This window comes from Lepisma saccharinum, chromosome 10, assembly GCF_977018435.1.
Source record: "Lepisma saccharinum chromosome 10, izLepSacc3.1, whole genome shotgun sequence".
NCBI classification, from domain to species: domain Eukaryota; kingdom Metazoa; phylum Arthropoda; class Insecta; order Zygentoma; family Lepismatidae; genus Lepisma; species Lepisma saccharinum.
The window spans coordinates 79,111,859-79,138,790 of record NC_139238.1 but is presented as its reverse complement, the minus strand read 5'-3'; the positions used below and the strand labels follow the sequence as shown (position 1 = coordinate 79,138,790).

The 26,932-nt window shown below is 37.2% G+C and overlaps 1 protein-coding gene across 4 annotated transcripts in view; it reads left to right on the top strand.

The window, feature by feature from the left end:
- jbug (filamin-type immunoglobulin domains fbug) overlaps positions 1–26,932 on the top strand; it is a 304,098-nt gene that overhangs the window by 260,565 nt on the left and 16,601 nt on the right. For all 4 annotated transcript variants that reach the window (XM_083129980.1, XM_083129979.1, XM_083129981.1 and 1 more), the window contains 13 exons: positions 29–202; positions 2,924–3,154; positions 5,149–5,261; positions 10,741–10,939; positions 11,973–12,155; positions 13,344–13,565; positions 14,788–14,961; positions 16,356–16,595; positions 19,225–19,368; positions 21,128–21,307; positions 23,672–23,941; positions 24,342–24,488; positions 25,458–25,748. In XM_083129980.1, the coding sequence (XP_082986106.1) occupies positions 29–202; positions 2,924–3,154; positions 5,149–5,261; positions 10,741–10,939; positions 11,973–12,155; positions 13,344–13,565; positions 14,788–14,961; positions 16,356–16,595; positions 19,225–19,368; positions 21,128–21,307; positions 23,672–23,941; positions 24,342–24,488; positions 25,458–25,748 (2,568 nt within the window). The remainder of the gene's footprint in view (positions 1–28; positions 203–2,923; positions 3,155–5,148; positions 5,262–10,740; positions 10,940–11,972; positions 12,156–13,343; positions 13,566–14,787; positions 14,962–16,355; positions 16,596–19,224; positions 19,369–21,127; positions 21,308–23,671; positions 23,942–24,341; positions 24,489–25,457; positions 25,749–26,932) is intronic.

The following is a 26,932-nucleotide window of genomic DNA, read 5'->3' as shown; positions in this document are numbered from 1 at the left end:
TAAATGAATTCCTTGTTTATTCTTTCAGTTAATGCCAGTCAGGCTGGAGCCGGGAACCTGGAGATCATAGTGTCCGTGAATGGCAGGAACGTGCCTAATTATGTGCAGTCTGAGGGAAATGCCAAGTTCCGCGTCAACTTCAAACCACAAGAACCTGCTCCTCACAATCTCAGTGTTCGCTTCAATGGAGAGCCTGTGCCAGGTAAGTGTTTTGTAGGAAATATATTATTGGGGACTCGTAAATAGTGGTTGAGGTTGAGAATGTATGGAGCTCTATTTTCCTAGCCCTTATGTGCCTTTATGGCATGGTGAAATGGATCGAGGTTAACTTCACATTTTGTGGAAATTGGTGAGGCTTGATAGGCTCCATTCTCGAAAGTCAGAAAACAGATGCAGTGGGACTTGACGAGCTCTCCACACATCATTCAGGGAAAGCTCTATGGCAAGTTCAAGCCCTCAAAGGGGTGTTGTGCTACTAAATTTACTTGCTTAGTGTTACTAGTATATAACAGGGCTGAGCTGATGTCGATGCCAATGTATTTGTAACGGACAATAACGGTGGTATCGATATCTGAGAGTATATGTTGGATTTTGTTTACTGATTCCACCCGATATTTTTCCCGAGTTTTGGTCTTTGCAGGGTTTGCCAGAAAATGACACTTCCATGGATTATGCAGGAAATTATAAATTGTGGTTTCCTATTATTTTGCATCAATATAGTGCGGAAAAACTGCAATTTGTGATTACTTAAGAGTATATTAATGTTTTAATTTAATTCTTGTATATTTAAAGGAAAAAACTCTGAAAAATTGATGCATGTAATTAGAAATGAATATTCACCCACTAATATTAATCAATATTTTGTACAACTTTACGCGTTACAATTTCCAATCAATCGGTATAGGTATCGTTGGGAATCAGTATGAGTATCAGTTCAAAGTGGTATTGGTTCAGTCCTATTGTAAAACTAGTTCTTGCAGCATTTGCAGGTTTTGATTATTTTACACTACTTTTTTTTTTTAAACTTTAGGTTAATGGCAATGATGAAAATGAATGGTGACTTACTGAAATAGATGAAGAAGCAAATCCAATCAAATATTTCTGTCTTTCTTAAAGCTTGAACTATGGAACCCTGACTTTGTTTCATTAGCCATTTCAAGCCAAATGTCGTCATCTTAGAATCAGTTCGCCTTCCTCTTGTTGATGTTTCTTTAATAATAGTGTGCAGGTTGTTAGCCCACAACACCCGATTTTGGTGATGGGGCTGCCACCTAAAGTTAATTCTCTGTTGGGGTATTTTCCCCTAGTCTTTGAGGATCCCTTGTCTCCACAAGACAGTGGTTCTTTTCTCATCTTTATACTCCATGAGAATGAATGCCTCTTTTGCCAGCTATGCTGTTCCAAAGATCTCCTCCGTCAAAGTTGCCGTTGAGGTACTAGCAGCTGCTGCCAGCTTGACCAAGGTTTTTTAAAGAAGTGTTACTACTCCTGGTTTTTTGGTTCTTCCGCCTCTTCGGCTGTTTAGATGGCCATCCATCTTCTTCCGCCATTGGAGCTTTTGACCAGTAGGTGCTTCTTGGCCTGACTCTTCTTCGCTAGCCTGCCCAGCTATGCTGCTGCTGATATAGCCTAGGGGATCATTAGAGCATACAGCCACATCACCAACTAAGAGGTGCTAATTGCTCTGCTACTGAAGCTTCGTATAGCTTGTTCTACTAACTGGCAGAAAGTAGCACGTGACATCAAAATTATTAAGGAAATAAGAATGTGTCTCCTATTTTCTTTACTTTTGATACATGCATTTTCTGATGAAATGCATTTTTATGACTGAATGCACATTTAAAGACAATTGGGGACCTACTTGAAAAGAAGTAGCAGGCTCCAGTCTCAAAAGCCAGGAAAAAGCAGTGATGGAACTCAATGTGCTGACAACATGCCAACCAATGAAAAGTCTGCTCTGGCAGGGCCTGGCCTTTACAGGGCTGTTGCACCATGGAGGAGGATATGTGTGTGTGTGGTATTTTGGTGGGATGTATTTTTACCTGTGTAGAGACAATACCGTATTTACACGTGTATAGTGTGCTTGCGTGTATAATGCGCACTCTAGTTTTGGATGGGTAAAAGTGACAAAAACATATATATCTCATATATAATGCCCAGTACAATCCAGTTTCAAGAAATGGCTTTCGTAGTTGTAGGTTGTAAATCTGTTGCTATGCTGATCAAGAATGAATGACATCATACCTATTCAATTGCTTATTCCTTCTTTTTCAAAATATATACTTTTTCTTTCCGTGACTAATGTAACATTTATGCGAGGCACATTCAGGACCTTCCAAATACCAGTTAGCAGCACAAGATTTCTTCCATTAAGGAATTTACACACTACATGTATGTCATATTATTTGGCCAGTAATACATTTTAATTTTTATTATCTTTTTCCTTATGTTTTCTTTCATCCAAAGTACCATAAAAATCAGAACGTTTCTTCATTTTTTGATGAACTTATTTCAACCGAATTTCACATTAGTGTTGTTATCTTGTATGGAATACTATTTCCATATTCAGATACTGAAGGATTCAAACTTTACAACGATATATAACATGGTAGGGTTCCGTAAACATGAAAAATCAATGCAAGTGTCACAAAATCATGGAATGACCCTGTACGGTTTCATGTTGGCTGTCTGAATTATACCGTGCTTAATACGCACCACAGTTTTTGGGGGCAAAAATTTTGGAAAAAAGTGCGCATTATACATGAGCAAATACGGTATTTATTGGCTCCAACTCCTCACGTAAGTCATGAAATTCAGGTATCTGTATGTGCAGGTTAATCCACAAGATCTTACCTGAATGGTTATACTAGTAAGGGCTCATTATCTTCACTCTTTACTCAGTTGGTTATTCCTTGCTTTCTAGGTTCTCCATTCACTTGCAAAGTGGTTGACTCCAACCAGATTGTAGTTTCTGGTTCTGCCCTGAAGATGTCACCACTGTCTCAGGCAGCAGCTTTGTTAATTGATCCACAAGGGGCTGATGTCAGTGAGTGTGTAGTGACCGTGCTGGCACCATCAGGACAGGCTGTTCCTGTAGGAGTTACGAATTTGCCGGCCAAGAAGTTTTCTGCTGAATTCATGCCTTTTGAAGTTGGTAAGTATTCAAAATAGCCTTAGATATTCTCAAGTTGCATGTTTTCCTTCACAAATAACATAACCTGATACTGAACCTTTTTTGTACACTAATACCATCACTTTTTCTTGTTTGTGATCATAAATACGGTGTAGTATAGTTTCTTATTAGGTAGCCCCTGCTTAACCAACATCAGAATTCCATTATCAGAAACTCAACTCACTCTGAAGAATTCCATACTAGATGTAATACACCTTGACATTTCAATAGCCTTTGACTCTACATTACAGATTCAATATCCACGGAAACATAAAATCATAAAATGTCCATCTTAATTATGTATATAGTATATCAGGGTGGCTACTTACCCGGAATTCCTTGAATTCCAGGAGTTATGTGTTAATTAATGGCTCTGAGATTGATTGATTGAGTTGGTGTTTTAAGTCCACTTTGTGCACAGTAAGGCTAATTGGGACTGGACCTACAGTTTAAAGTGGAATCCGAACCACTATGTGCCTCCACTGAGTATCGAACGTGGGACCTCTTGATTACAAGGCAACGATGTGCCATCGGGAGGACCTAATGGCTCTGAGAATTATGCGTGAATTCTGCATGCATTTTTCTCCGTATACGTGAATAAAAATTGCAACTTTTATTAACATTGAATTTATCCCATTGAATTTATTTGTACCCGAGGCAAGTTTTTCATAGTTTAGCTTTTATTTTTATCTATGAAGGAAAAGAAAGCTGTGTGGAAAATAAAACAGTATTCTCTCAGTCCATTTACTTTATTAGTGTCCTTTGCAGAACAATGTATCTGACAAGAGGGAAGATAACTGGAAGATAAGATATCTTGAAGTTGAGTAGGTAAATTGGAATTTGAAATTCTTATACAATTAACAATTTTTTGTATATTAGTGTGTTCCATAACATTTGTTACTAGTGTGTATATATATTGTGAATTTGAGTATGGAAATGGAAAATGTAAAACCCGCACCTTAAATTTAATTTTTAATACATATTAGGGATGGGACCGATTAATTGGTACTCTATCGGTATCGGCCAATATAGGCATATCAGTTTATCGGTAAAATTACCGATTATTTTATCGATTCGATATATCGATAAATATCTGATAATTTAATGCAGAATTCTGCAATTTTGTTGTAATTTTTATGGATAATCTCCATGCCCTATTTTCTGAAAAAGTAAATGTCTAAATATGCAATTTCTTTTGCACTGCAGTCACTTTGAAACACACATTTTTTAAGGAGATCAATGAACATTTCAGGTTCTTCAAGGACCATTTCTAATTTTATATCGGATCGGTAGAATATCGGTTATTGGTAAATTTTATATCATTACTTTATCGGTATCGGCCAAAATTTCATATTGGCCCATCCCTAATACATATATAATTTATGTGGCCATGGTGGCTCAGTTGGTAACGCATCTGACTACCATGCTAAAGGTCCTGGGTTCGATCCCCGGCCGGTTCAAATCCGGGAACTTTTCTAACGGTGGAAGCAGCCTCAGCGCCCACCCAGCATCAAATAAAATGGGCACCTGGGGGAAACCCTGGGGGGTAAAGGCAGTCAGGGGCGTGATGCTGATCACATCACCCCCACTCACGACCGGATGAAGAAAGTGTGCGGTGTTACCCCCACACCCCCCATACGCCTTCGTGGCGTGGTGCTAAGCACAGGGGAGCACTTCACCTTTTTTTATACAATTGAATTGAATTAGAATTTTTGGATACATTGGAATCACACAGATCCTTTATATTGCTAATAAATTTGTTGTCTGTATGTGCATGGCTGGAGAGAGGCAGTAGTATGTAAGGTTGAAATAGAGAGAACACTTGCTTGTACCCTTGAATTTTTAGAAAGTTCACCTTATACTTGAATTTTATGAAGGTCCTAGAGTAGCCACCCTATAAGCTTTTGCAATGTGTACAACTTTGCATTGTTATAGAATTTACAACACTGCTGAATTTGTGTTTTTATGTGTTTTAGGTAGACACACTGTGTCTGTTCTTGTAGACAACGAGCCAGTTAAAGGAAGTCCATTTGCATGTAACATTTACGATGTGAATAAAGTGAAAATGTCTGGTCTTGGCTCCTCAAAGGTAAGAATCCACAATTTGGTATCGTTACTAATAGATGAGGTAGACATACATTGCAGTACACATTGGTGCAGCATCACTCGGTTAGAAATATTGTAATATTATTGCAACTGTTTTATAAATGGAGTGAGCATTGCAGGAATTCTTAACCCTTCATGGGCCATGTGAGAAAAAAAGTACGTCGTTGGTTGCACACAGTGTCAAAAAACTGATGTTTTAAAATACATTCAGTTAACAGTCTAAAATGCCAAACTATCAATTAATGTAATTAAATCTTATTTACAAACAATTGAGATTGTATAAAACTGTGAAATGTTTGTTTCAGTTAAGAAAATTAATATGCAGGACAAAGTAAGTAATTTTTCACATTATGAAAATTCCATTATTACATATGCAACCTGGAGCTAGACTAGAACTAGTTTTTCTACACATGTGGTTCCACTGTGTGCATGGAGGTCCGCAGGATTTTTCCAGGGAGGGGTAAGGAAGGTATTTTTTTTCAGGGGGGGGGCAAACAAGGCAAATTTTCTCCAAAAATAGTGTTGTTCCCTAAAAAAACATTGCTTAAATTTGAATTTATGTTGTTCATGCAATAATTAACACACATTATTGTGGCTAAAATGAAATTATATGTGTGAAATACATAATTTTTGGTTGATTTCCTTTTTCCGGGGGGGGGGGGGGGGGCACGGCCCCCCTTCCGGACGCCCATGACTGTGTGCATTCATGATTGTGTTTTTGGACTTCAAACTTTTGAGTATAACTTTAGTTTTAAATATTTTTTTAAGTGGGATGAAGGTGAACACAGGCAGATTATGGCAATAAAGCATAACAAAATATTAACCATACAAATGTCGCTGAATTATAATAACATACTAATGAAAAATATGTTGATAAATACCACGCCACCCACACATTCTGAAAGGAACGTGTGCACTCTGGTGTTTAAAAAGTTCCCATAATGGCACTATCATAGTTGAACGGGATGTAGTATGGCAGCCCCACTTCAATGATTTCTACATGGAGCTGTTAGGTCTTAAGAAGCTGGAAGATTGTTCACTAGTCAACTTTGCCCCATTGCACACAACTTACTCTGACATGAAATGATGGGAATGTGTAGAGTGCAAAGTAACATATTTCCTTACTTCCTTACTACACTTTTACTGTGTATTGCTCCATGAACCTGTGCAAAGTTAGAGCATCCAAGGATTTGCCAGGAACCAGTCAAGTCAGATATCCACAATTGTTTATGCTTTTTCACCTGTAATTGCTAGGAAAGTTAGAATCACACATTATTTTTCAAGCTGGGCTGAAAAATTTTTACAATATAGATAAATTAGAATCTGTACTTTAAAAGTTAAACTAGTCTCCCCTAATGATAATTTATTTTAGTAATGGCTTTCCAAGAATATTATGAGCCGCAGTAGCTCAGTGTTAGACTATCATGGGAGAGACCTAGGTTTGATCCCTTGTGGGGGAGAACCTGCATTTTTTTTTGCCTGTTCAAGCGGCTCTGGCACCCACCCAGTGTCTGGGGGTAAAGACAGCCAAGGACATGGTGCTGATCACATCACCCCCACCTTTAGCTGTGGTCAAGGAAGTGTGGGTCCCTAACTCCACACCCCCTATATGCCTTCATAGCGTGGTGCAAAGCACACTTTACTTTTTTTTCCAAGAATATTTCCACACTATAGCTCTGTAACGAGCATTTTTGCAAGTTACATAATGGGGCGTTGTCTCTGCCAAGAGTAGGAAGGCAAAACCAGGAAATAGGACTTGCGTCACTATCACTTGTCTCGTCCTCAACACGTGTGATACAGACCAGGCCCTTCCTTCCCCCCCAAAAGCTATCAAGGGCAAGGTTCCTGACAAGGCTACCTACAGGAAGTTTGGTGGTTTAGCTCAACAAGGCCAGAGCCTTGGCCGTGAATATTCTGGGGGGCATCCCTGACGATAAGCTCGAGGTCTACGGACCACAAGCCTTCGTCATGGTCAGCAAGGCCATACCTCCCCCCAGAAAGGACTGTCAGCCAAAATAACCACAAGGTTGCGGTATACTAAGTTGGGTTGGGGAATTGAGACAAGGACGCCATGTTAATAAATACTACGAGAATCATAGATCGGGGCTGAGTCCAGATAATCCGAGAGACGACAAGAGGCCGCGCCATAGCTCGCTGCTCCTATCTTAGAGGGTAAGCCTCAACTTAACCAAGTGGTGACACTTGGGACTTATTACTTATAGGAATAGCTCAAGTCACTAAATGGCAATAGAGATAGGGAGTTAGTCTGTAATCACTACTGTTAACCATTAGAATAATAAATAACAGATATATATTAACGGGTTGTGTATTTATGTCTACCATCTGAGAAAATAGTCCCCCTCGTAACGCCAGACACCCCGCAAGCGTTACAGCTCTTAACATGTGTCTTGAACATTGAACCTTTTTATATTGCCGTTCGGATATCTCTCTTGTCCTTATAAAACATTTTGTATTTTATTCTTTTACTTTGTGACATTTGATTATGACTGTCTGGGTAAAAGTGCTGTACTTTGGAATTTCCTGTATACTGTACTACAAATATTAGGTGCATCCAGAAAGTGAGTTTCCCACTCGCCCACAGGTGGCAGGCCATGCGTATTGAAACCAGTTTTGTGCATGCATGAGAGGCACATGCCCTGGCTAGTGAATGTCCTAGAAGACGCCTCCCGAAAGTCCTCAGTAGCGTCGAGGCAGCGATGAAACATGGCAGGTCTTATTCCATCTCCCACCACGTGCAAGGTTCGTTCGGTGATCAAGTTCTTGAACGCACAAAACATACCCGATCGAAATTCATCGTCAGCTGTTCCAAGTGTATGGGCGAGATGTCATGAGCAAGCAGATGGTGCATCGTTGGTGCAAGACATTTACTGAAGGCTGGCAAAATGTGCATGACAACGGGCACAGTGGGTGGCCATCAGCCGTTATGGAGCAGATGCAGCAGCCATTTCTCGCAGATTTCTCGGTCTTTGTTCCACAACATTGTTACCAAATGCCTCTTGTTCTGGATATTGTGTGCCCGGTGGGTGCTGAAACAACTGATGCCCGAACATAAATGAAAACCCATGGGCACGGAGTTGACATTTCTGCAGTGTTACCATGACGATGATGATTTTCTCAAAAAGATCATCACAGGGGATGAAACGTGGGTTGCATACAGCACCCCTGAAAGCAAGCAGCAGTCCATGCATTGGCGTCACAGTGGATCTCCATGCAGGACGAAGTTCAAATACGCTGTGTCGGCGTGAAAAGTGATGTGCATAGTGTTCTGGGACAGACAAGGCATTCTGCTTATCGAGTTTCTGCCCAGAGGTGAGACTGTGAATGCTAACCGTTACTGTGAAACACTGGGGACATTGCGACGAGCCATTCAGAATAAGCAATGCAGTAAGCTCAGTGCCGGGGTGATCTTGCTGCACGACAATGCAAAGCTGCATATGGCTAGGTGCACTTCAGCCCTTCTGGACAGGTTCGGTTGGGAGGTGTTCGACCATCCATCGTACAGCCCAGATCTCACTCCTAGTGATTACCACCTGTTCTTGCACCTGAAAAGGTTCCTGTCTGGTCAACATTTTCACAATGCAAAGAGGTTCAGACGGCTGTCACACAGTGGTTCGGCACCCAGGCGGCAAATTTCTACGACGCGGGTATACAGAAGTTGGTCCCACGCTATGACAAGTGCCTGAATTACAGCAGGAATTATGTTGACAAGTAACTGGACAAGTGCTGTATATGTGGCAATAAATCATTGAAGGAAGTAATGTTTCCTTTTTGTGCACGACCCCAGGGAATCTTACTTTCTGGATGCACCTAATACTATTTAAAATAAGTAAATAGAAATGGAAAACAAGAAAATTATTTGTTATGTTACACAATCTGCTTTCTGCATCTGCCTATTGTTTATTAGGAAGTAAGGAGTGTGTATATGCATTTTCTTTTAAACACATCCTTCCTGCATAAGACCTGTAAGAAGTTGTTAGCCACGGGTGCTTGAAAAATCAAACTTTTCCTAGGTCTCAAAGGATAGTTACATTTTCTGATATAACATTCTTGTATTTTCATTTTTTCACCTTTGTTTCTCTTCTAAAAAAGCCAACAAAGGATGATGCTTATTTCTTTGCCTGGTATGTATATTTGTATTAATTTAATCTATTCTGACACTTATCTGCTTGTGCCATCTTGCTGTTTTCCAAAACTCATGTGCTGGTAATGTGGAAGGAACCAAAAAATAGAAAGTGTTGTATTGTAGTCAAATTCATTTGTAAACTAGGTATTATTTTTATTTATTTAAAGGGTGAGACATAAAATTACTTACATCAAATGTGAGAAGCATTATTTGCTTTTAAGTAAGAAATATTTCGGTGCAGAGTTTTGTTATTATTATTCTGTACTTTTGAAACATTCAGAGTCAGTAGTGCATGCAGCATTTTTTCAGAGAGGCTGGAATTGTAATATTTCATAGCTAGGTGGGAGGGAGGCAAACCACACAATAAAATATCTCATAATTACTTGATTTTAAAAGTTGTTCAAAGACAAAAATGGCTAATTGGTAGAAGCACATATTTTTGGAAAATAGAAAAGCAAAATTTCGGTACAAAAACAGTCAATTTCAGGTTCAAAGTAAAATAAAATTTCGCTGTTATAGCGGTGAAAAAGTGATATATAAAATGAAATTTTGGTTTTAAAATTTTGAATATAATCCAAAATTTGATTTCAAAACTGTACTTTTTACCCAAAATAAACATATCCATTCTAATAACATATTTATGCTGTTACCAGAATATTAAGTTTATTCCTGTATAAAGGGGTCCATTTTTGCTTCTCAAATATTTACAGCAGAATAATCAATTTTCCGTGAATTGCATAACTCACAGGATAATTCTGACTTGAGAAGGTGTCTCATCAGTAAGTAAACTCTAAATTTCGTGTTTAAGAGTTCATTTCGCATTTTCCAGTTCATTTCGCATTATTTCGTGACAAAACAGGGTAGTAAAATGCACCTCACACTTTTCAGAAACATGAAAAATTAGCATTACAATGTGTTATTTCACATTTCATGTTTTCGTCAAAAACAAAATATGCATGCCTCTACTAATTTGGGCCCGTGTTTGAATTTAGCACTTTGATTTTTCCCCCCCAAGTTCTTTTCTGCTTTTATTTGAAAATGTTAATTTTCTCAAAAGAATTGGAGTGGGCTGTTCACCAGTGGTCAGGACCTAGTTTTGTTCATTTTTGTAAAGATGAATGCGACTTATTGGCAACTAATAATTTTACCAATCTAATTTTTATATTGGTAGCTTATTGGTGTTATTAAGAGGAGCTGAATATGTTGCTACGTTCAGTAGGTACTTAGGATGATTCCAAGTAAATCATTCTGTTTATGGTTCTTTAATTTTTTTTTTTCTCTTTGAGGTAATTATTAATTATTCTCTGCTGTATTGCAGGTGGAGAAGCCTGTCACGTTCACTGTGGATGCTTCTGAAGCAGGGGAAGGGACACTGGAGCTGGTTGTGAGCACCGCAAAATCTACGGTGAAGGCAGAAGTTGTGGCACGCAGCAGAGGGCTGTATGACGTTACGTTCGTCCCTCACGAACCCATTCCTCACTTTGTGAACATCACATTCAATGAAGAGGATGTACCGGGTAATTGCTTATTGTATTCATTAATAGGACTGAACTACTATTGCTCGAAACACATATCCTCACCACTTAATGTAACTCAAAATTGGTGAGAATGGGTTTAAATGTTTTCAAGTAATATTAATGACAGGTGTGCGTAATATGTTTTTTTAGTGGACTAAGCTGGAAAAACTTAAAACACCAGAAAATATAAAATCGAAGAACATTTTATGGCATTTTGCAATGTTGGGCCCATCACGATTGAATGTATAATGCAGTAAAATGTAAAATCCAGGAACATAAAATGGAAGTTCCACTGTATTTGTCTGAATGTTAGTGATAATTGTTCTAATTTTGGTGAACATTTGGTAAGTAGCTGGACTCTGGAATGGTCACAATATGTTAGTTTTCTTAATGTATGTACTCTGTACATAAAATTATTTATCAATGCTTCTATTAATTTTAAATGGATCATTGACCTCCTTAATAATTGTGTATTTTGAAGTGACTGCAGTTGCATATTTAGACATTTACTTTTTTAAAAAGTAGGGCATAGGGATTATCCATAAAAATTATGACAAAATCGCAGAAATTTGCACTAAATTGTACGATATTTATAGATATATTGGATCGGTAAAATAATCGGTAATTTTACTGATAAACCAATATGCCTATATGAGCCGATACCTATAGAATATCGGTTAGTCCCATCCTTAATTAATTTCATTCATCCACTATCACTATCCCCTTGGGAACTTGCTGTGTTACCGTCAATTGGAATTTAATATTCTGATGTAATTCTTGGAATATTTTAAAGCAAAATCTTTTGGTAAATTTATGCATATAACTAGAGTGAGATATTTATACACTACTATTAATCAATATTTTGAACATCTTTTAATTGTTAACAATTTTCAGACATCAGTGGGATTGGCAAGAGCATTGACATCAGTATGGGTATTGGTTCAGCCCTAGTAATTCATATTGGTCAATCCTCATCAAAATTCTCTAATATATTAGTCTAATGCTCTCCTATGTTTTTACTCTCTAAATGCAGGCAGCCCATTCAAGTGTGACGTTCAGGAACTGGGAGCCAAAGAAATGCGACACATCCAGAGAAGAGAGTCCAAGATGGTCACTGTTCGTGGTGATGGGCTGAAGGAAGTGGTTGTCGGGTCAACGGCATTCTTTGACATTGACCCCAAAGGAATGGAGGGGCATGTATATATTGAAGTGCTAGGTAAGGAAATTACATGCAATATTTCGTCTGTGATTTGCCGAAATAAGTTTATCCTTTAGCTGTCGAGAGTCTCTTCCAGGTACACGTATATAGCCTCTCTGGACGAGCACATTCCAGGTGCACGTTTTTCAAACTTGCCTCAAAGTTTACTTACGTGAAATGTAGAAATTTTGTATTTCCACGTTGCACAATTAATAGGATTTAACTATTAAATTGTGCAACGTGGAAATATGAAATTTCTACATTTCACGTAAGTAATTTTAAACTGTGTTTACCGCATCCATCATGAATTGCCTCGAAGTACAAAGAAAAAAATCGTAGCTCAAGAACTTGTTGTCGTTGAGAGATGATTCCCCCTCGGGAGTATGAAACTGAAAAAAAAATGCAAGTGAAAGTTTGTCCATTGCATTGTGTATAACCCAGATGTCTCTGTGTGTTTTTGCCAATAACCACTATTGAATATACCTTATTCACTAATGTGTAAGCAACGGAGACTGTGCAGCAACAATACCTAATATTATCTCAATTTGAATGGAGAGCGGGTTGTCAAGTTTTACTCCCAAGCCGCTCAAATATAGAAACGTTATATTGATTAAGGATTCTAAATTTGAATTCTAAACTCAAGAAAACAACAACCCCAATTTTATAATATGAATTTTACATTTTCCCACATTTTAAGTTTTCACCTTGGTTCCCTGAAAAACACAATTAACATCCCACTGCACTCACTTTAGCTCTTTTAAAAAAGCTGTATCTTGGATACAAGCACTTGAAACATAAGTTACGTCTTCTGGTAAAATTACAAAGGTGACTGAAAATGAAATGTTCAGGAGAACCAACTCGAACTATCCAGTCTTCCTTACACTAGACAAAGGGACAAAAACTTCATTCAAAGTTTTACACATAGATTTATATCCAATGATTTAGAGTAAGGAACATTACGGAAGCATTCTGATACATTTTTACCTTTCAATTTTTTAAACTTTGACCAACAATCTGATGAGATATGATTCCCTTATCTGTAATAGTTATGCAAACACACACACACACACACACACACACACACACACAAAATGGTTGTATCTGTTGTGCAACATATCATAAAATAACTATTTACTGTTATTATTTACTTTTATGAGGGAATTGGTGTTTTCAAAATGACTTGCTGTAAAGCAATGTGTTTTCCAGGACCGGATGGTTCCCGTGTCCCATGCCATGTTTCAAGATTGCGAAGTGGAATATTCAGGGCTGAGTACAAACCAAGCCACGTGGGGTCACATTACATCACTGTGTTCCACCAGGATCAACCAATCAGCAAGCACCCATTTGTTGTGGAAGTCTTCAACCCATCACAGGTCAAGATTACAGAGATCGGCGAAGCATATTGCAACAGGGCTGCTCACTTTACAGGTATGTAAGCCATTAACAGAATAAGTCATAGTGACTTATTTAAAAATAAGATAAGTAATTTGTTTCAAACTGTAGGCAAAATTTCAGATCTCATGTAAAATTCTAGTATTCAGCAACTTGGATTTGAAACTGGAAATTATGAATAGCATAGAAATCCATTATATTTCAAAATAAATACTAAATAATAGGGATGGACTAATATAAAATTTTGAGTGATATCAATAAAGTACCGATATAAAATTTATCGATAACCAATATTCTACCGATCTGATATAAAATTCCAAATGGTCTCTGAAGACCTGAATGATTCATTGACCTCCTTAATAAATGTTTGTTTCCAGGTGACTGCAGTGCAAATGAAGTTATATTTAGACATTAACTTTTTTAAAAAGTAGGGCATGGCAATTATCCATAAAAATTATAACAAATATTTCACTACATAATAAGATTTTTATAGACATATCGGATCGGTAAAATAATCGGTGATTTTACTGATAAACTGATCAACCGATATGCCTATTTCACCCGATGCCGATAGAGTACCGATTAATCTGTTCCATCCCTACTAAATAACAAGAGGGCCTCCCCATCGTTGTAGTGGTAACACCATGGCCTTGTAATCAAGGGGTCCCAGGTTCAATATCTGGTGGAGACACTTGTTTTGGATGCCTGGTCCTAACTAGCCTTTCTGTGCCTAAGGTGGACTTTAAAACAGACTCAAACTACATAACAAGACTAATTTATGATAAGGGGAATAAACAACGTGGTTGATAATATAAGATGTAAGCGAGTTACTAAAGTTATGTCGACGAAACTTACTTGTAAATGTTCTATTAACATTTAGAGCATCCAGTTCTCAAATGGATGGTGACAGAGGCCACCGAAATTAATAGAAGATTTACAACAAAGTTTCATGGATATAACTTTAGTAACTTGCTTACGTCTTATATAAGACTAATTTGTTAAAATTGAATTCATACAATGCACCTTATAGTGGTGTGTTTTGTATCCACTGAGCATTTTAACCAATAGAGATTGGTCTTCAGGAAGCAGAATAAAATTATTCAAGTAAAATCACGTGATATTAAAGGTAAAATGTAAAAAGGACAAACTGTGTCTTTAAGTTTTGTCCTTTTCACCTTGAGGTTCCTAATTTGTTATTAGTTAAGTCAAAGATATTAAGTTTTCATAAAATCAAATGTATGTTTTTGCTTCTTGACAGTTGACACTGCAATGGCTGGACGAGGAGCTCTGTCCGTGGTTGTGAGAGCTGCTGGCCATGATGTGAAACATTCGATCCGTGAGCTGGACGACGGCCAATACGAAGTCATCTACCATCCCAAGTTTGCTATTCCACATAAAATTGATGTGAAATACAATGGCATGCATATAGCAGGTTTGTATTTTTATTTCACTAGGTTCATGGTACTTCTCATGATAAGGATGAAGGCATTCGTTCCTCATATCAATCACGGTACATTCATAAATAAAATTTCATCATATCTTTATATATTTCATTGCATAAGAATTTGGATGAGAAGATCCCTAAAATATTTATATTATGTTCTTCAGAGTATCCAAGAAGTCCCTGTACCCCCAATTGCATGTATCCTGTTGAAACCTTGTTGAAAATTGGTCAATATTTAGTTGCTTGGGAATGATTTCATTTTTATGGTTGACATCCTGCTCTGAAAGTCACATGGAACACTTCGAACTTGCATGCCAGTTGTTGTGCCATGGCTGATGTGAGCGGACATACAGTAGTTACTAGGAAAAGCTAGTGACATTTGGGTGTGAACAACAATGCATGGGGCAAACAATATACTGTAACATAAAGTTCCTAAGTATGTTATAATTAGGGCTCGGAAATTGAGGAAAAATCCTTTTTTTTCCTAGTGTCCGAAGACGAGGCCCAACATAATATATGTTCATTTTGGGTCATTGTAGGCCAGAAAAAGGTGGGTCTTATTTGTCCTTTTTTGCCTTTTTCTGCATTTTTTGGCTTATTGGTCCTTTTTTAGCCTTTTTTAAGGTCTTAACGGCTTTTTTTTTTTGCAACTTCACCTTCTTTCGACTACGTTTTTACTGCCTATTCTCAATTCGAATCATCATCAGTCCATCACCTCTTAAACATCCTTTCTGTAGTAAAGAAATAAATATATTTGACTATGTGATATACTGCAGTGCCAACTGAGGTAAGGTTTCTGGAGTCCTATTTCTGTAACCCTAGTGTGGTTAGGCCAAATATGATTTTTCAAATTATGTTAATCTAAAAAATATATAATGTCTGAAAGAAGATGCATTTGATTCATATAGTTTTTTCACACCGTGTGTTCCATACCACCAGAATTTTGTATTTTTTTATTCATTAAATATGTAATTAAAACTGAAGTTATTAATTAATTTTGATCACATTTATATGTCCTTTTTTCCGTTTTTAGGTTCTTTTTTGATATTTTTAGGTCTTTTTATAAGTTTTTTTTTGGCAATTTATAGGTCTTCAACTTCCGAGCCCTAGTTATAATGTAAATAAATGGTATACTAAATAAATATGTCATATGCATCTAGGGCTAATGTGTACTAAGTAAAATATAGTCTAGGGGTAGAGAGACTTTTTGGACACACTGTATATTATTTCAAGACATAGACGTATGCTTATCTTTGTCCACCTCTCCATATTCCACTGGAAGAGTGTATGGAATTCTGGAACCTTCCAGACAATCTGAGAAAGTTGCAAAGTCTAATCCTGTACAAAGTCATTAGTTCTAAAGCAATTTTTTCATATATTAGGTTGTCCATTTGAAGTGGCAGTGAAGAATCCTGCAGTTGGAAAGGACATTGTAGCAACTGGCATTGGTTTGCATCAATCGCGAGCTGGTAAAGTCACATCCTTTGTGATTGAGACACTGGGACACCCTGCCAAGGACTTTGATGTGGTAATCACGGGCCCCCATGGTTCTGCAGTACCTGTTCGATGTTACCAACAGAAGGATGGAAATCTGCTGGCAGAGTTTACAGCTCAGATAGCAGGTGAATACAAACATCAGATAATGGTAACAGTATGCTGTCAACAGTTGTTAAGAGTAAATATTTGTTTTAGGCTTCTAAATGGATAAAATCAAAAGTTTTGCATACTTTTGAATTCATTTTACATTTATTGACAAGAATTCAAAGGAATCTTTATTTTTCTTTTATCACAGTGGCCCAACATTTGGGCAAGTCTTATATTCCTGTCATTCCCATTGTTTGTGCATCTAAGTGCTCAGGTTACCCCAACGGAATTATCCTGAATCATTTTACACAGAGTGGTTTCCATAGTTTTAGGAACAAATTTTTGTCTGGTAGAGGGGTGTAAGGGGTGACCTTCCACGTAGTACACCCAAATGTCAACCTCACTTCCACATTAGTGCACCCTGGACTGAAGACTAACGAGGCTCTGGCGACTGGCCCCATGGCCAGTATAATTTTGTTTGTATTGTCCTGTTCTTTTGTCCTTATGTGTGCTGAGTGCCCCTTTACAGCCTCAGCTTTTAACAGAAGTCAGAACATTTTAAATTTTTTAGTTATGCAACGTTAGAGTTGTAATTTGTAATGGTAAGGGGCTGGCTCCCTTATAATGTGACGGGAGCAAAATAGCCTAAGTGCTGACGCTCCCAAAATTTTAAATTCAAATCAAATTGAATCAAAGTCTGGTAGACTTCTGTCATGACTGTATGGTTCCCATCAATATAAGGCAATTGGCCGATTATGAGGTTTACCACCTCCTGCTCTGTGTAGTGGGTACTCAGGTTTCTGTAAACAGAGTATACAGACCAAACATATTCTTCCAAACTATTGTCATTGTTTTTGTTGTACCGTTTGGCCCGTACAGATGCCAACTCCCTTTCTTTTGCCTCTGAAGAAGCAAAACGCCTCTTAAACACCCTACGGAAATCTGAATATGTATGGACAACTTTGTACAAACATGTAACAACTCAGAATTTTATTTTACAAATCAAGAAAACTAGCGCACTTCCACATGTGAACCGTTAGTGGCACGGCAAATGTCAAACCGATTGTCAGCCTCAAGCCACACGTTTTGAAGCATGTCCGGGGTAATGTTGCTTACTGCAACCACAATTCTTTCACACAAGTCTTGCAAATCTCTAACCGGTGTACAGTAAACTTTGTCCTTAACATACCCCCCCCCCTCAAAAAAAAAAAAAATTCACACAGTGAGGTGTGGTGACCTTGAGGGCCATTCAATAAAATTCAAACCTCTTCCTATCCATTTTCTCTAACGAGTTTCGCGTAACTGTTATTTCTTTATTGAAATGTACGATGGGACTTCTTCTTTTGCACCGAAACCATAACGTGCACGAAATCATCTCTGCACAAGTGTCACAGACTTCACTTCAGACAATGTTAAAACACAAAACACCTTTTCTTACGGCAACCACATGATGAATGGCTACTGAGAAACTGATAATATCAGTTTTCAAGACATTCTGGCTACTGCGCATGCCCAACTACCACTGAATGTGTTGCTAAATAAAAATTTCTGAGTCATTATTTAAAATGAAACAACAATCACATCATTCTGACAGTTTGTTTGGAAGTTATGAATTTTTCTTTTATTATATGTATAAGCGGGACACACTGTATTTTAATAGTTTCAGTCAGTAATTTATGCTAATCAGTGGCATCGATTAGTGATGCAGTTTTGCTATTTTTGTCCCCATGCTATGCTACCAAGGGAAAGAAAACTGTTCTTTCCCCCCCACCCCCTCAGTTTTGGCACCTTGCTCCCCCAGTTTTGAAAGGTTACATGCGTGTTTCATGTTTTCCTTATTTTCAGAATCGCACCTCCTAAATTTCTTTCCGCACCCCCTCAGCACCCCTAGATGAATAATCCTGGTACCACCACTGACCCATGGTGGTAGAAGTTTGAAACTTGGAATGGAGAAGGGGGAAAGTCTGAAGAGTACAATGCATGGTTGCTCAATATCCAAAATGTCTTTACACTGTCAAAAAAAATAGGAGGCATTACTTTTCAGCCTGCCCTCGTATAAAAACAAGTGCAAAATTTGTAACTAAAGATTGAAGACAACTTTATAAAATGCAGGATTTCTATTAGCTTTCAAATCCTGAGAAAACTAGAAAGTCCTGGGATTTCATAAAAAATATTAAAAGCCTTGGGAAAGCCAGGAAATATGAAATATTTTGATTGTTGTCGTGTATTTGTAAACCAAATTGATACGAGAGATGTTTTAAAATTACAGGTTTTTGACCGGTGTTATTTCTAGGGATGGGCCAATATGAAATGAAAGTACTGATAAAAAATTTATTGATACCAATAACGAATATTTTACTTACCCAATATAAAATTCCAAATGGCCCTTGAAGAAACTGAATGGTTCATTGACCTCGCTAATGACTGCAGTGCAAAATAAGCTGCATATTTAAATGTTTACTTTATTTTGAAAAAGTAGGGCATGGGGATTATATGTTTACATACATAAAAATTGTAACAAAATGGCAGAATATTGCATTACATTACAAGATATTTATAGATAGATTAATAAATTTACTAATAAACCATTGTGCCGATACCAATAGAGTACTAATCTGTTCCATTCCTAGTTATTTCTCTACCTTTTCTATAAATATTTCTTTCCAGGCTCTTACAAAATAGATGTGGTTCATGGATCAAAGCCTGTCCGAGGGTCTCCCTTCTTCTGCCAGGTGTTTGATGCTTCCAAAGTACAAATTGAAGAGGTGGCATCTAATCTGGTGGCTGTTAATGAGAAGATTGCTTTTAAGTGTAAGTATCACTAGTGTGTGGATTATCTGTGTCATGAGTTCCAATATATCAGAATTGTAAGTTTCCTTATTCTTATTTGAATGCACCCATTATTCATAACAATGGTAGAACAATATGTCAATGTTATCTGATTGTTTTTGGTTTATTGAGTGTCTTTCAATAAAAATAAGGCGTTAACCCCTCAAGCCAGGATGTTGTACCTCAAGTGGTACTTACGTTGCCCAGGTTGTTGTGTTTTCACCAGTCCAACCCTTTCTTGTTTCATTGTTTATGAAAAGATGGTAAAAAAGATGAAGTTCCCCGTGCACTTTGCACCATGTTATGAGGCATATATAGGAGGATGTGGGAGTAGGACCTCACACATTCTATCAATCTCAACCATTTTAGAGTTGGTATGATCAGTACCATACCATACTCTGCACTCAGTACCATACCATACTCTGCCACCTTCATCCCCCAGGGTTGCCCCCAGGTACCCATTGATTTGAGGCTGGGTGAGCCCCGGAGCAACTTTATGTAGGGACAAGGTTGGAAGTATTCTGACCTGGGTTTGATTCCCACCTTGGAATCAAACCCAGGTCAGTCAGATATGATACCGACTAGACCACCACAGCTCCATATAAAGATGGGGTTTTCTGTAAAAATATATCTGTTGTAATAACTAACTAACTCTCTAGCCTTCTTAAACCCGAAGGTTCATGGCTGCAGCAACACAGGCCTTCCATCTGTCCCTATCTTGAGCAAGATCTATCTATATACTCTTTTCCATCCCTACCGATTTCCTTTAGATCCATCTCAACGTTGTCCCTCCATCTTCGTCTTGGCCTTCCTACAGGTCTCTTACCATCAGGTTTCTCAACAAGAATCCTGTAAACTCCTCTTTCCTCTCCCATTCGTGCCACGTGGCCTGCCCATTTAAATCTTCTTGATTTAATCATTCTAATATCTCTGGACATGAATACAAATTATGTACTTCTAAATTATGTAACCTTCTCCACTCACCTGTCTCCTCATCCCTTTTAGGTCCAAATATTTTCCTAAGGATCTTATTTTCAAATACTCTCAATTTATGTTCCTCTTTCAATGTAAGGGACCAAGTTTCGCATCGATATAATAATACAGGCAAAATTACTGTTTTGTATATTTTAACTTTTAGTTTCTTAGATATTAAATGAGAAGACAAACGTTTATGAAGAGAGAAGTAACATGCATTTCCTGAATTAAGCCTACTTTTTATTTCTTCTTTAATATAATTTTCATTTGTTCATATTACTCCTAAGTATTTGAATTTGGAAACTGGTTCAAAGGAGTTGTTATCAATAATTACTCAAATATTATTATCAATAATAATCAATCAATTATTCTGTTGTAATAACACTTCAGATAGAGAAAGTGATAAATGTGGCCAGAGCATGGTGCTGATGACATCACCTCCACGATGGCTGAGATCTAGAATGTGTGAGGCCTTAACTTCATTGTACAGTGCAGAGCACAGGAATATATTATCATCATTGTTCTCATCGTCATCATTAACAACAACAATAATAATAATATGGCCATTCCTTAATCCTAACTCCTGGAAGTTACTCATTGAATAAAAGTGTGGCTACTTTCCTGGCCAGAGCCATAGGAGATTTGGTAGCATAGAAATTTAGCCAGAATTAATAAAAATGCACATGCAGCTAACTTTATGTATACTTTTGTTTTTTATTGTTTCATCATGTATTTTGTTTGAGACTTTATAAATCTCTACCAACAGTGCGCCGAAAGGAAGCTGGTTTTGCAGAGCTTGATGTAACAGTGACAAGCCCATTGGGACAGAACCTTCCGATCGAAGTGAAGGGCATTGGTGACAGGGAGAGTGACCTCATTGAATTCTTCCCCACTGTACCTGGCCGATATCGATTCAACATTACATATGGTGGTGAAGAAGTGCCAGGTTAGTCAGCTTCTGTAATATTGCAATAAATGAACAAGAATAGAATATATGTCTCTTGTTAGGTATTTTCATTTGGGACAAAGATAAAAGTGAACATTAAATGGCAAAGCAGATACTTCATGTAGTTATTTTCACGCTTCAAGCACATTCCAGTTGTGGATTTGTTGAAAAATAAAAAAATCCTTCCCCTTCTGGTTTCAACATTACCTAGCAATTAACATTTTCAGTTATCTGTTATGCCATCTATTGAGAGTTTTTGAACTACACTTTAGCATGTAGGTGAATGTGGGGAAAACATAGGAAGAGTATGTTAAGCACTGAATTATTATTTATTACAAAAGAGACTTATAAATAATGACAAAATCTCATAGCCTGCTCAGTTGCATTTTTATCTTTGTGCGGTGTACTCACAGAATATATGTATACGGAGATTGAAAGACAATTTATCATCATTCATTCCAAAGTGTGCCATACATGAAAGTTTCCTGATTTCAACTTGATTATTAACCAATCCAATTGGAATGTTTGAAGTACCTGTTTACATAAAGAAGAATGGTGATACGTTTCATATTTTGCCATGCATGAGTGAGTGCCTTATATTCAAGTAAGAAATGTTTATTAAGTAAATCATCTTGAATATTGTCAGTTTTACCATGTAGGACAATCAAATGAAACTACTTTACAATCATAATGTACATACAGGCATTGGCATCGGAATGGTAGGTCGAACCAGTCAGTTGACTCCCTGGAAATCATTATCATTCATTTGATTGAAGAATTAGGGGTTTTTTTTCATTAGTTTTCCAGAAAAATAATGAAAGGAAAAATCAGTTAGCTCAAAATGTAAGTTGTAAAATGCAAAAATCAGATTACAAGTTGGTTTTCATATTTTATTAATTGATTGAAATAATAAATGGTTTCATGAGTTTCTTTCTTTCTTTTCTTCTTTTTTAATTATTTTTTTTAAGAGAATGCAACAGAGCATAAATGCCGTGACTAAAAATTTACTCCCAACTTCCAAAGATTTGCCTTGATGGAGCTAGAAGCTATAGCAAAATATGAGAATGACTATTTCAGTATATTAATGGTTTGAAATTGGGAAATTTTTAAAATGCAGTAAGAAAGTTGTGTCTGGAGCATCTAGTAGAAGAATACTAATAGTAGTAAAAATAATATGGCTCTTGCATAGCCAAATGGTTAGCGCTCCCACCTTTACTATGAGCAGTCTCAGTTTTATTTTTCTCTGGGAGCCCCCAAAATTTCAGCATTAATCCAGTACCGTGAGACAATTGGGGTGAGTGAGCGTATGAATTAATATTTTTTTATGCATAGGCCATCTTGTACCCTTCACAATATACAGAAAAAATTCCCTTATCCCTTAGGATTAAAAAATGGGTGTAAAGCATCCCTTGAGAAGAGTTAAAAGTGCACGGTTGTAAAGGGAACTGCACAGGACATACATGACCCATTAAAAAGTTAATGTACTAAAAACTTCCTCAGATAACAGTGTAAAAGGTCTGTACTTCTCAAAAAGCTAACAGGATTGGTTAAAACTGTCATCATCAACCAATATGGGAGATAAACAGTTGGGCAGTAGGTAGCTACTTGAAAAGAAGAAGTGGCAGGTAGCCTGTGGTCTCAAAAGTCAGAAAACAACGGCAAGGGTACTTGTGCTGACTACACCCTTGTTCTTACAAGGCTTTTGTGCCAAGGAGTCTAGTCTTTAGTAAAAATATTATATTTTCTTCATAATGGTTATTCATATTAAGAATGGGACAGATTAATTGATACTCAATCGCTATCGGCCAATATAGGCATATTGTTGTATCTATTTATCGGTAAAATTACCAATTATTTTACCGATCTGATATATCTATAAATATCGTATACTTTCATGCAAAATTCTGCCATTTTGTTGTAATTTTCATGGATAATATCCATGCTTTACTTTTTTTTTAAAAAGTAAATGTCTAAATATCCAACTTCTTGCATTAATTGTTGTCATCTGCAAACACACATTTATTAAGGAGGTCAATGAACTGTTCAGGTTCTTCATGTATCATTTGGGATTTTATATTGGATTGGTAGAATATTGGTTATTGGTATCGGTAAATTTTACTTTTTAAGCATCAGTCAAAATTTCATATCGGACCATCCCTAATTGATATACAAAAATCTCCTCTATGAAAATTCATGGCAAAGTTATGTATACAGAGTGTACATAAATTCCCATTATTTCACTTACATAATTGCATTACAAGTGTACAAGATAGAGCCACAACTGATAGAGTTACAACTGTAACATAAGATAAGATTTCTTTTCTTTTCTTGATATTACTAAGTAACAATGCCCTTTGTTTTCAGGATCGCCCATTACTTTCCTGGTGGAAGAAGAAGGGGTAGCCAAGGCTTATGGAGATGGACTGAGCACCGGGCAGGTGGACGCCCCAGCAGCGTTTAAGCTGGAGAGGAACGGATTGTCCGGAGAGCCCCACGTGCAGGTGGATGGGCCAGACAGTGTTGCCAAGTGCCACATGGAACAAGAGGACGATGGCATGTATGTCGTTAGCTACACTCCCAAGGAAGTTGGTGTGTTTGATGTTCGAGTTTTGTGGAATGGAAAAGAAATTCAAGGTGGGTGTCAAATTCAAGTGATCTCATTTGCTAATATGCATTTTCTCAAACAGCACTAGAGCAATTGTACATAGGATTTTGTTAAAATTTATAATGATTTGGATATGCTGGAGAAAAAAAATATTGGATTTTTTTTCACAAACACATTGTGCATCACAGCACAATCAGCCAGGTGAGCTACCAAGTGAGGAAAGTTTTAAGAGACATATCTTATTTTTTTGGTGGGTGGCCTATCCTCAATTATGCTTTAGTTAAGGAGCTTCTCCCTGTATTGCGTGACAGGCTGTGTGCTTATGTGCCCATAATGTAAAATCAGTCCATTAATCTTGAACTCCTTGGTGAATGAAGTTGAGAAATTTATGGTTTTTTTTTTCATTTTGTTTCCCTTTTTTCCTCACAGGGTCTCCCTTTCATCCAAAGATTGTTGATCCACGAAAGGTGAGGGTTATTGGTGGATGGGAATCATTCATGGATGACCAGAATAGGCTGGAGCTGTCCTTGCATCAAACGAAGAAGATAAGCTTTGACGTATCAGAAGCAGGCCCAGGTATTGCAATCTATTGAACTGTTAGAAATAAGAGAATATTTCAACTAATGTTGATTTTCTGATTGAATACCATAGAGGTTTTTTTCCCCTTTATAAATTTAACTTTAGTAAACTTCCAATTTTGACATATAAAACTGTCGTATGACTTATGCTAGAAAATACATTAGTATTACAGTATTCACCATAGTGAATATCTTGGAACTGCTTCAATCAACTATGTAATTTACAGTACTAGTGTTTTTTCCCCGTCTTGTTGGTTTTGATGATACAAGTGAGAAGTTTATGAAACATTACCTATTTCAAAATAAATATATGATGATTAATAGTTAAATTTATCAATTTAACATTTTTTTCCCAAAGAGCTTTGTTAAAGTAATTGTAACAACTTGTAGAATCATTTGATGAAAACTTTGTCTGCAAAGCTGGAAGGTTGCTACTTAATTCTTTTATGCTTGTTGTATTTGTAATAGGGAGGGGACAAATTAATTGGCACTCTATCAGTATTGGCTCATATAGGCATATTGGCATATCAGTTCATTGGTAAAAGTACAGATAATTTTACTGATGTGATGTATCTATAAATAACTTATAGTTAGTGCAATATTGTGCCATTTTGTAAAAAAAATTATGGATATAAACACACAATCTCCATTCTGTACTTTTTTAAAAGTTGATGTCTAAAAATGCAGTTTCTTTTGCATTGCAAAAACTTGACTCATCTGGTAACATATTTATTAAGGGAATGAATGAACTATTTGGAATTTTATATTGGATAGGTTGATAGAATACTGGTTGTCGGTATCAGTAAATTTTATATTGGTACTTTATCAGTATCAGCCAAAATTTCATATCAGTCTGTCCCTAATTTGTTATGAATTATCATTATTAATGACGATAACAAACAATGCACTCCTTCAAGAAGAATTACCTAAATTTGCATATGTAACTGTTACTTTGTATTGGCCACAGGTGTCCTGGAGGCAGAATGCAGAGGTCCCAGTGGCACAGCAGTTCCAGTAGCTGTGGAGTCAACGGGAGTATCCAGGGTTCGTCTCCTGATGACTCCCCGGGAAACAGGAGAGCATTTGCTCTACCTCCACTGGGCGGGAATTCCTCTTCCACGGTCACCAGTGCTGTGTGTTGTTGAAGGGGGTCCGGGAGCAGGACCAGTGAGGGTCGTTCTCACTGGTCGTGGTTTGGCTGGTGCTCGATGCGCAGAAGAGGCTGAGTTCACAATTGACGGATCGCAAGCAGGACCTGGTAAGTTTCTACAGTACTTTATTCCTAGAAAACAGTAGTGGTGTATTCTCCCATGTTTTCTGGTTTACTGCCAGTAAACCCACTTTTTTCATGTACAGGGGTCAGCATAAGTTGGTTTACCACTGCACCCTACGATGTGACGGATGCAGTTCAATGTACCTTCGTGATCCCCTCCATTTTATGATGCCCCTCCACTATCAATGACCTGTTTCATCTTATTTCTTGCTGAGTTAGGTGTCAGACATTGTGATTGAGTCTCTAATATTGATAAACACAGACTAACCATTTTGCTTTAAATGAGCACTTCAGACAGTGGATAGGGAGAAGAGGTGCCATGGCCTGCAAGATCTCCGGACTTAACCTCATGTGATTTCTCCATGTGGGGAATTCTGAAAGACAAAAGTTTTGCCGTGAAGCTGTGAAATTTGTAACACTTTAGAGAAGTCATAGAACTTAATTTTTCACAAATATTCGCAGCATAATTGTGTAATAGCATCTGTAAATCAGTATCAGAAAGGTGTAATAAGAGCATTGAAAACAATGGTGGCCATTTTGAGCAGTTGTTGTAACATGTAATACAAACAGTAACATAGTTTGCATTTTTGGTAAACTGACTAATGCCGACCCCTGTACATGGAAATGGCTGGAAAGTTAGAAGTTGTCGTACTTCTGCTTTTGTTTTACTTGCATGCCTGCAGTGGTGTTTTATTTATATTACATCTAATTAATATATAATAAATATACACAATAAATAGGAATTGTTCTGGTAAACCAGATCAACTTTTCAGAATACTCCTCTGGTAGAAAAGGAACTAGATAGTGTATTTACTTTCTAATTACTCATTAAATATATCCTTTATGATTCACATGTTCCAAAAAATATGTACAAGGGATATACTAAAATGAATACTGAGTAGTATGAGGACTGAAAACAATGCTAACGGAGCTTTGAGATCAAAGTGACAAGTGACATGACTGCAAACTGCATGCACTTTCCCTTCCAATTTGTAGAAAAGCATTCACTGCACATGTGTGAACAGTGATGGTGCCAGGTAAAAGTGGCTGGGGGTGGGGGGGGGGCAGCAGTGGCAAGAAAATATTGTAGGGGCCAGTCACATTAAAATGCACAAAAACACTACAGACATATAATATATATATAAATATATAATAATAATAATACTTAT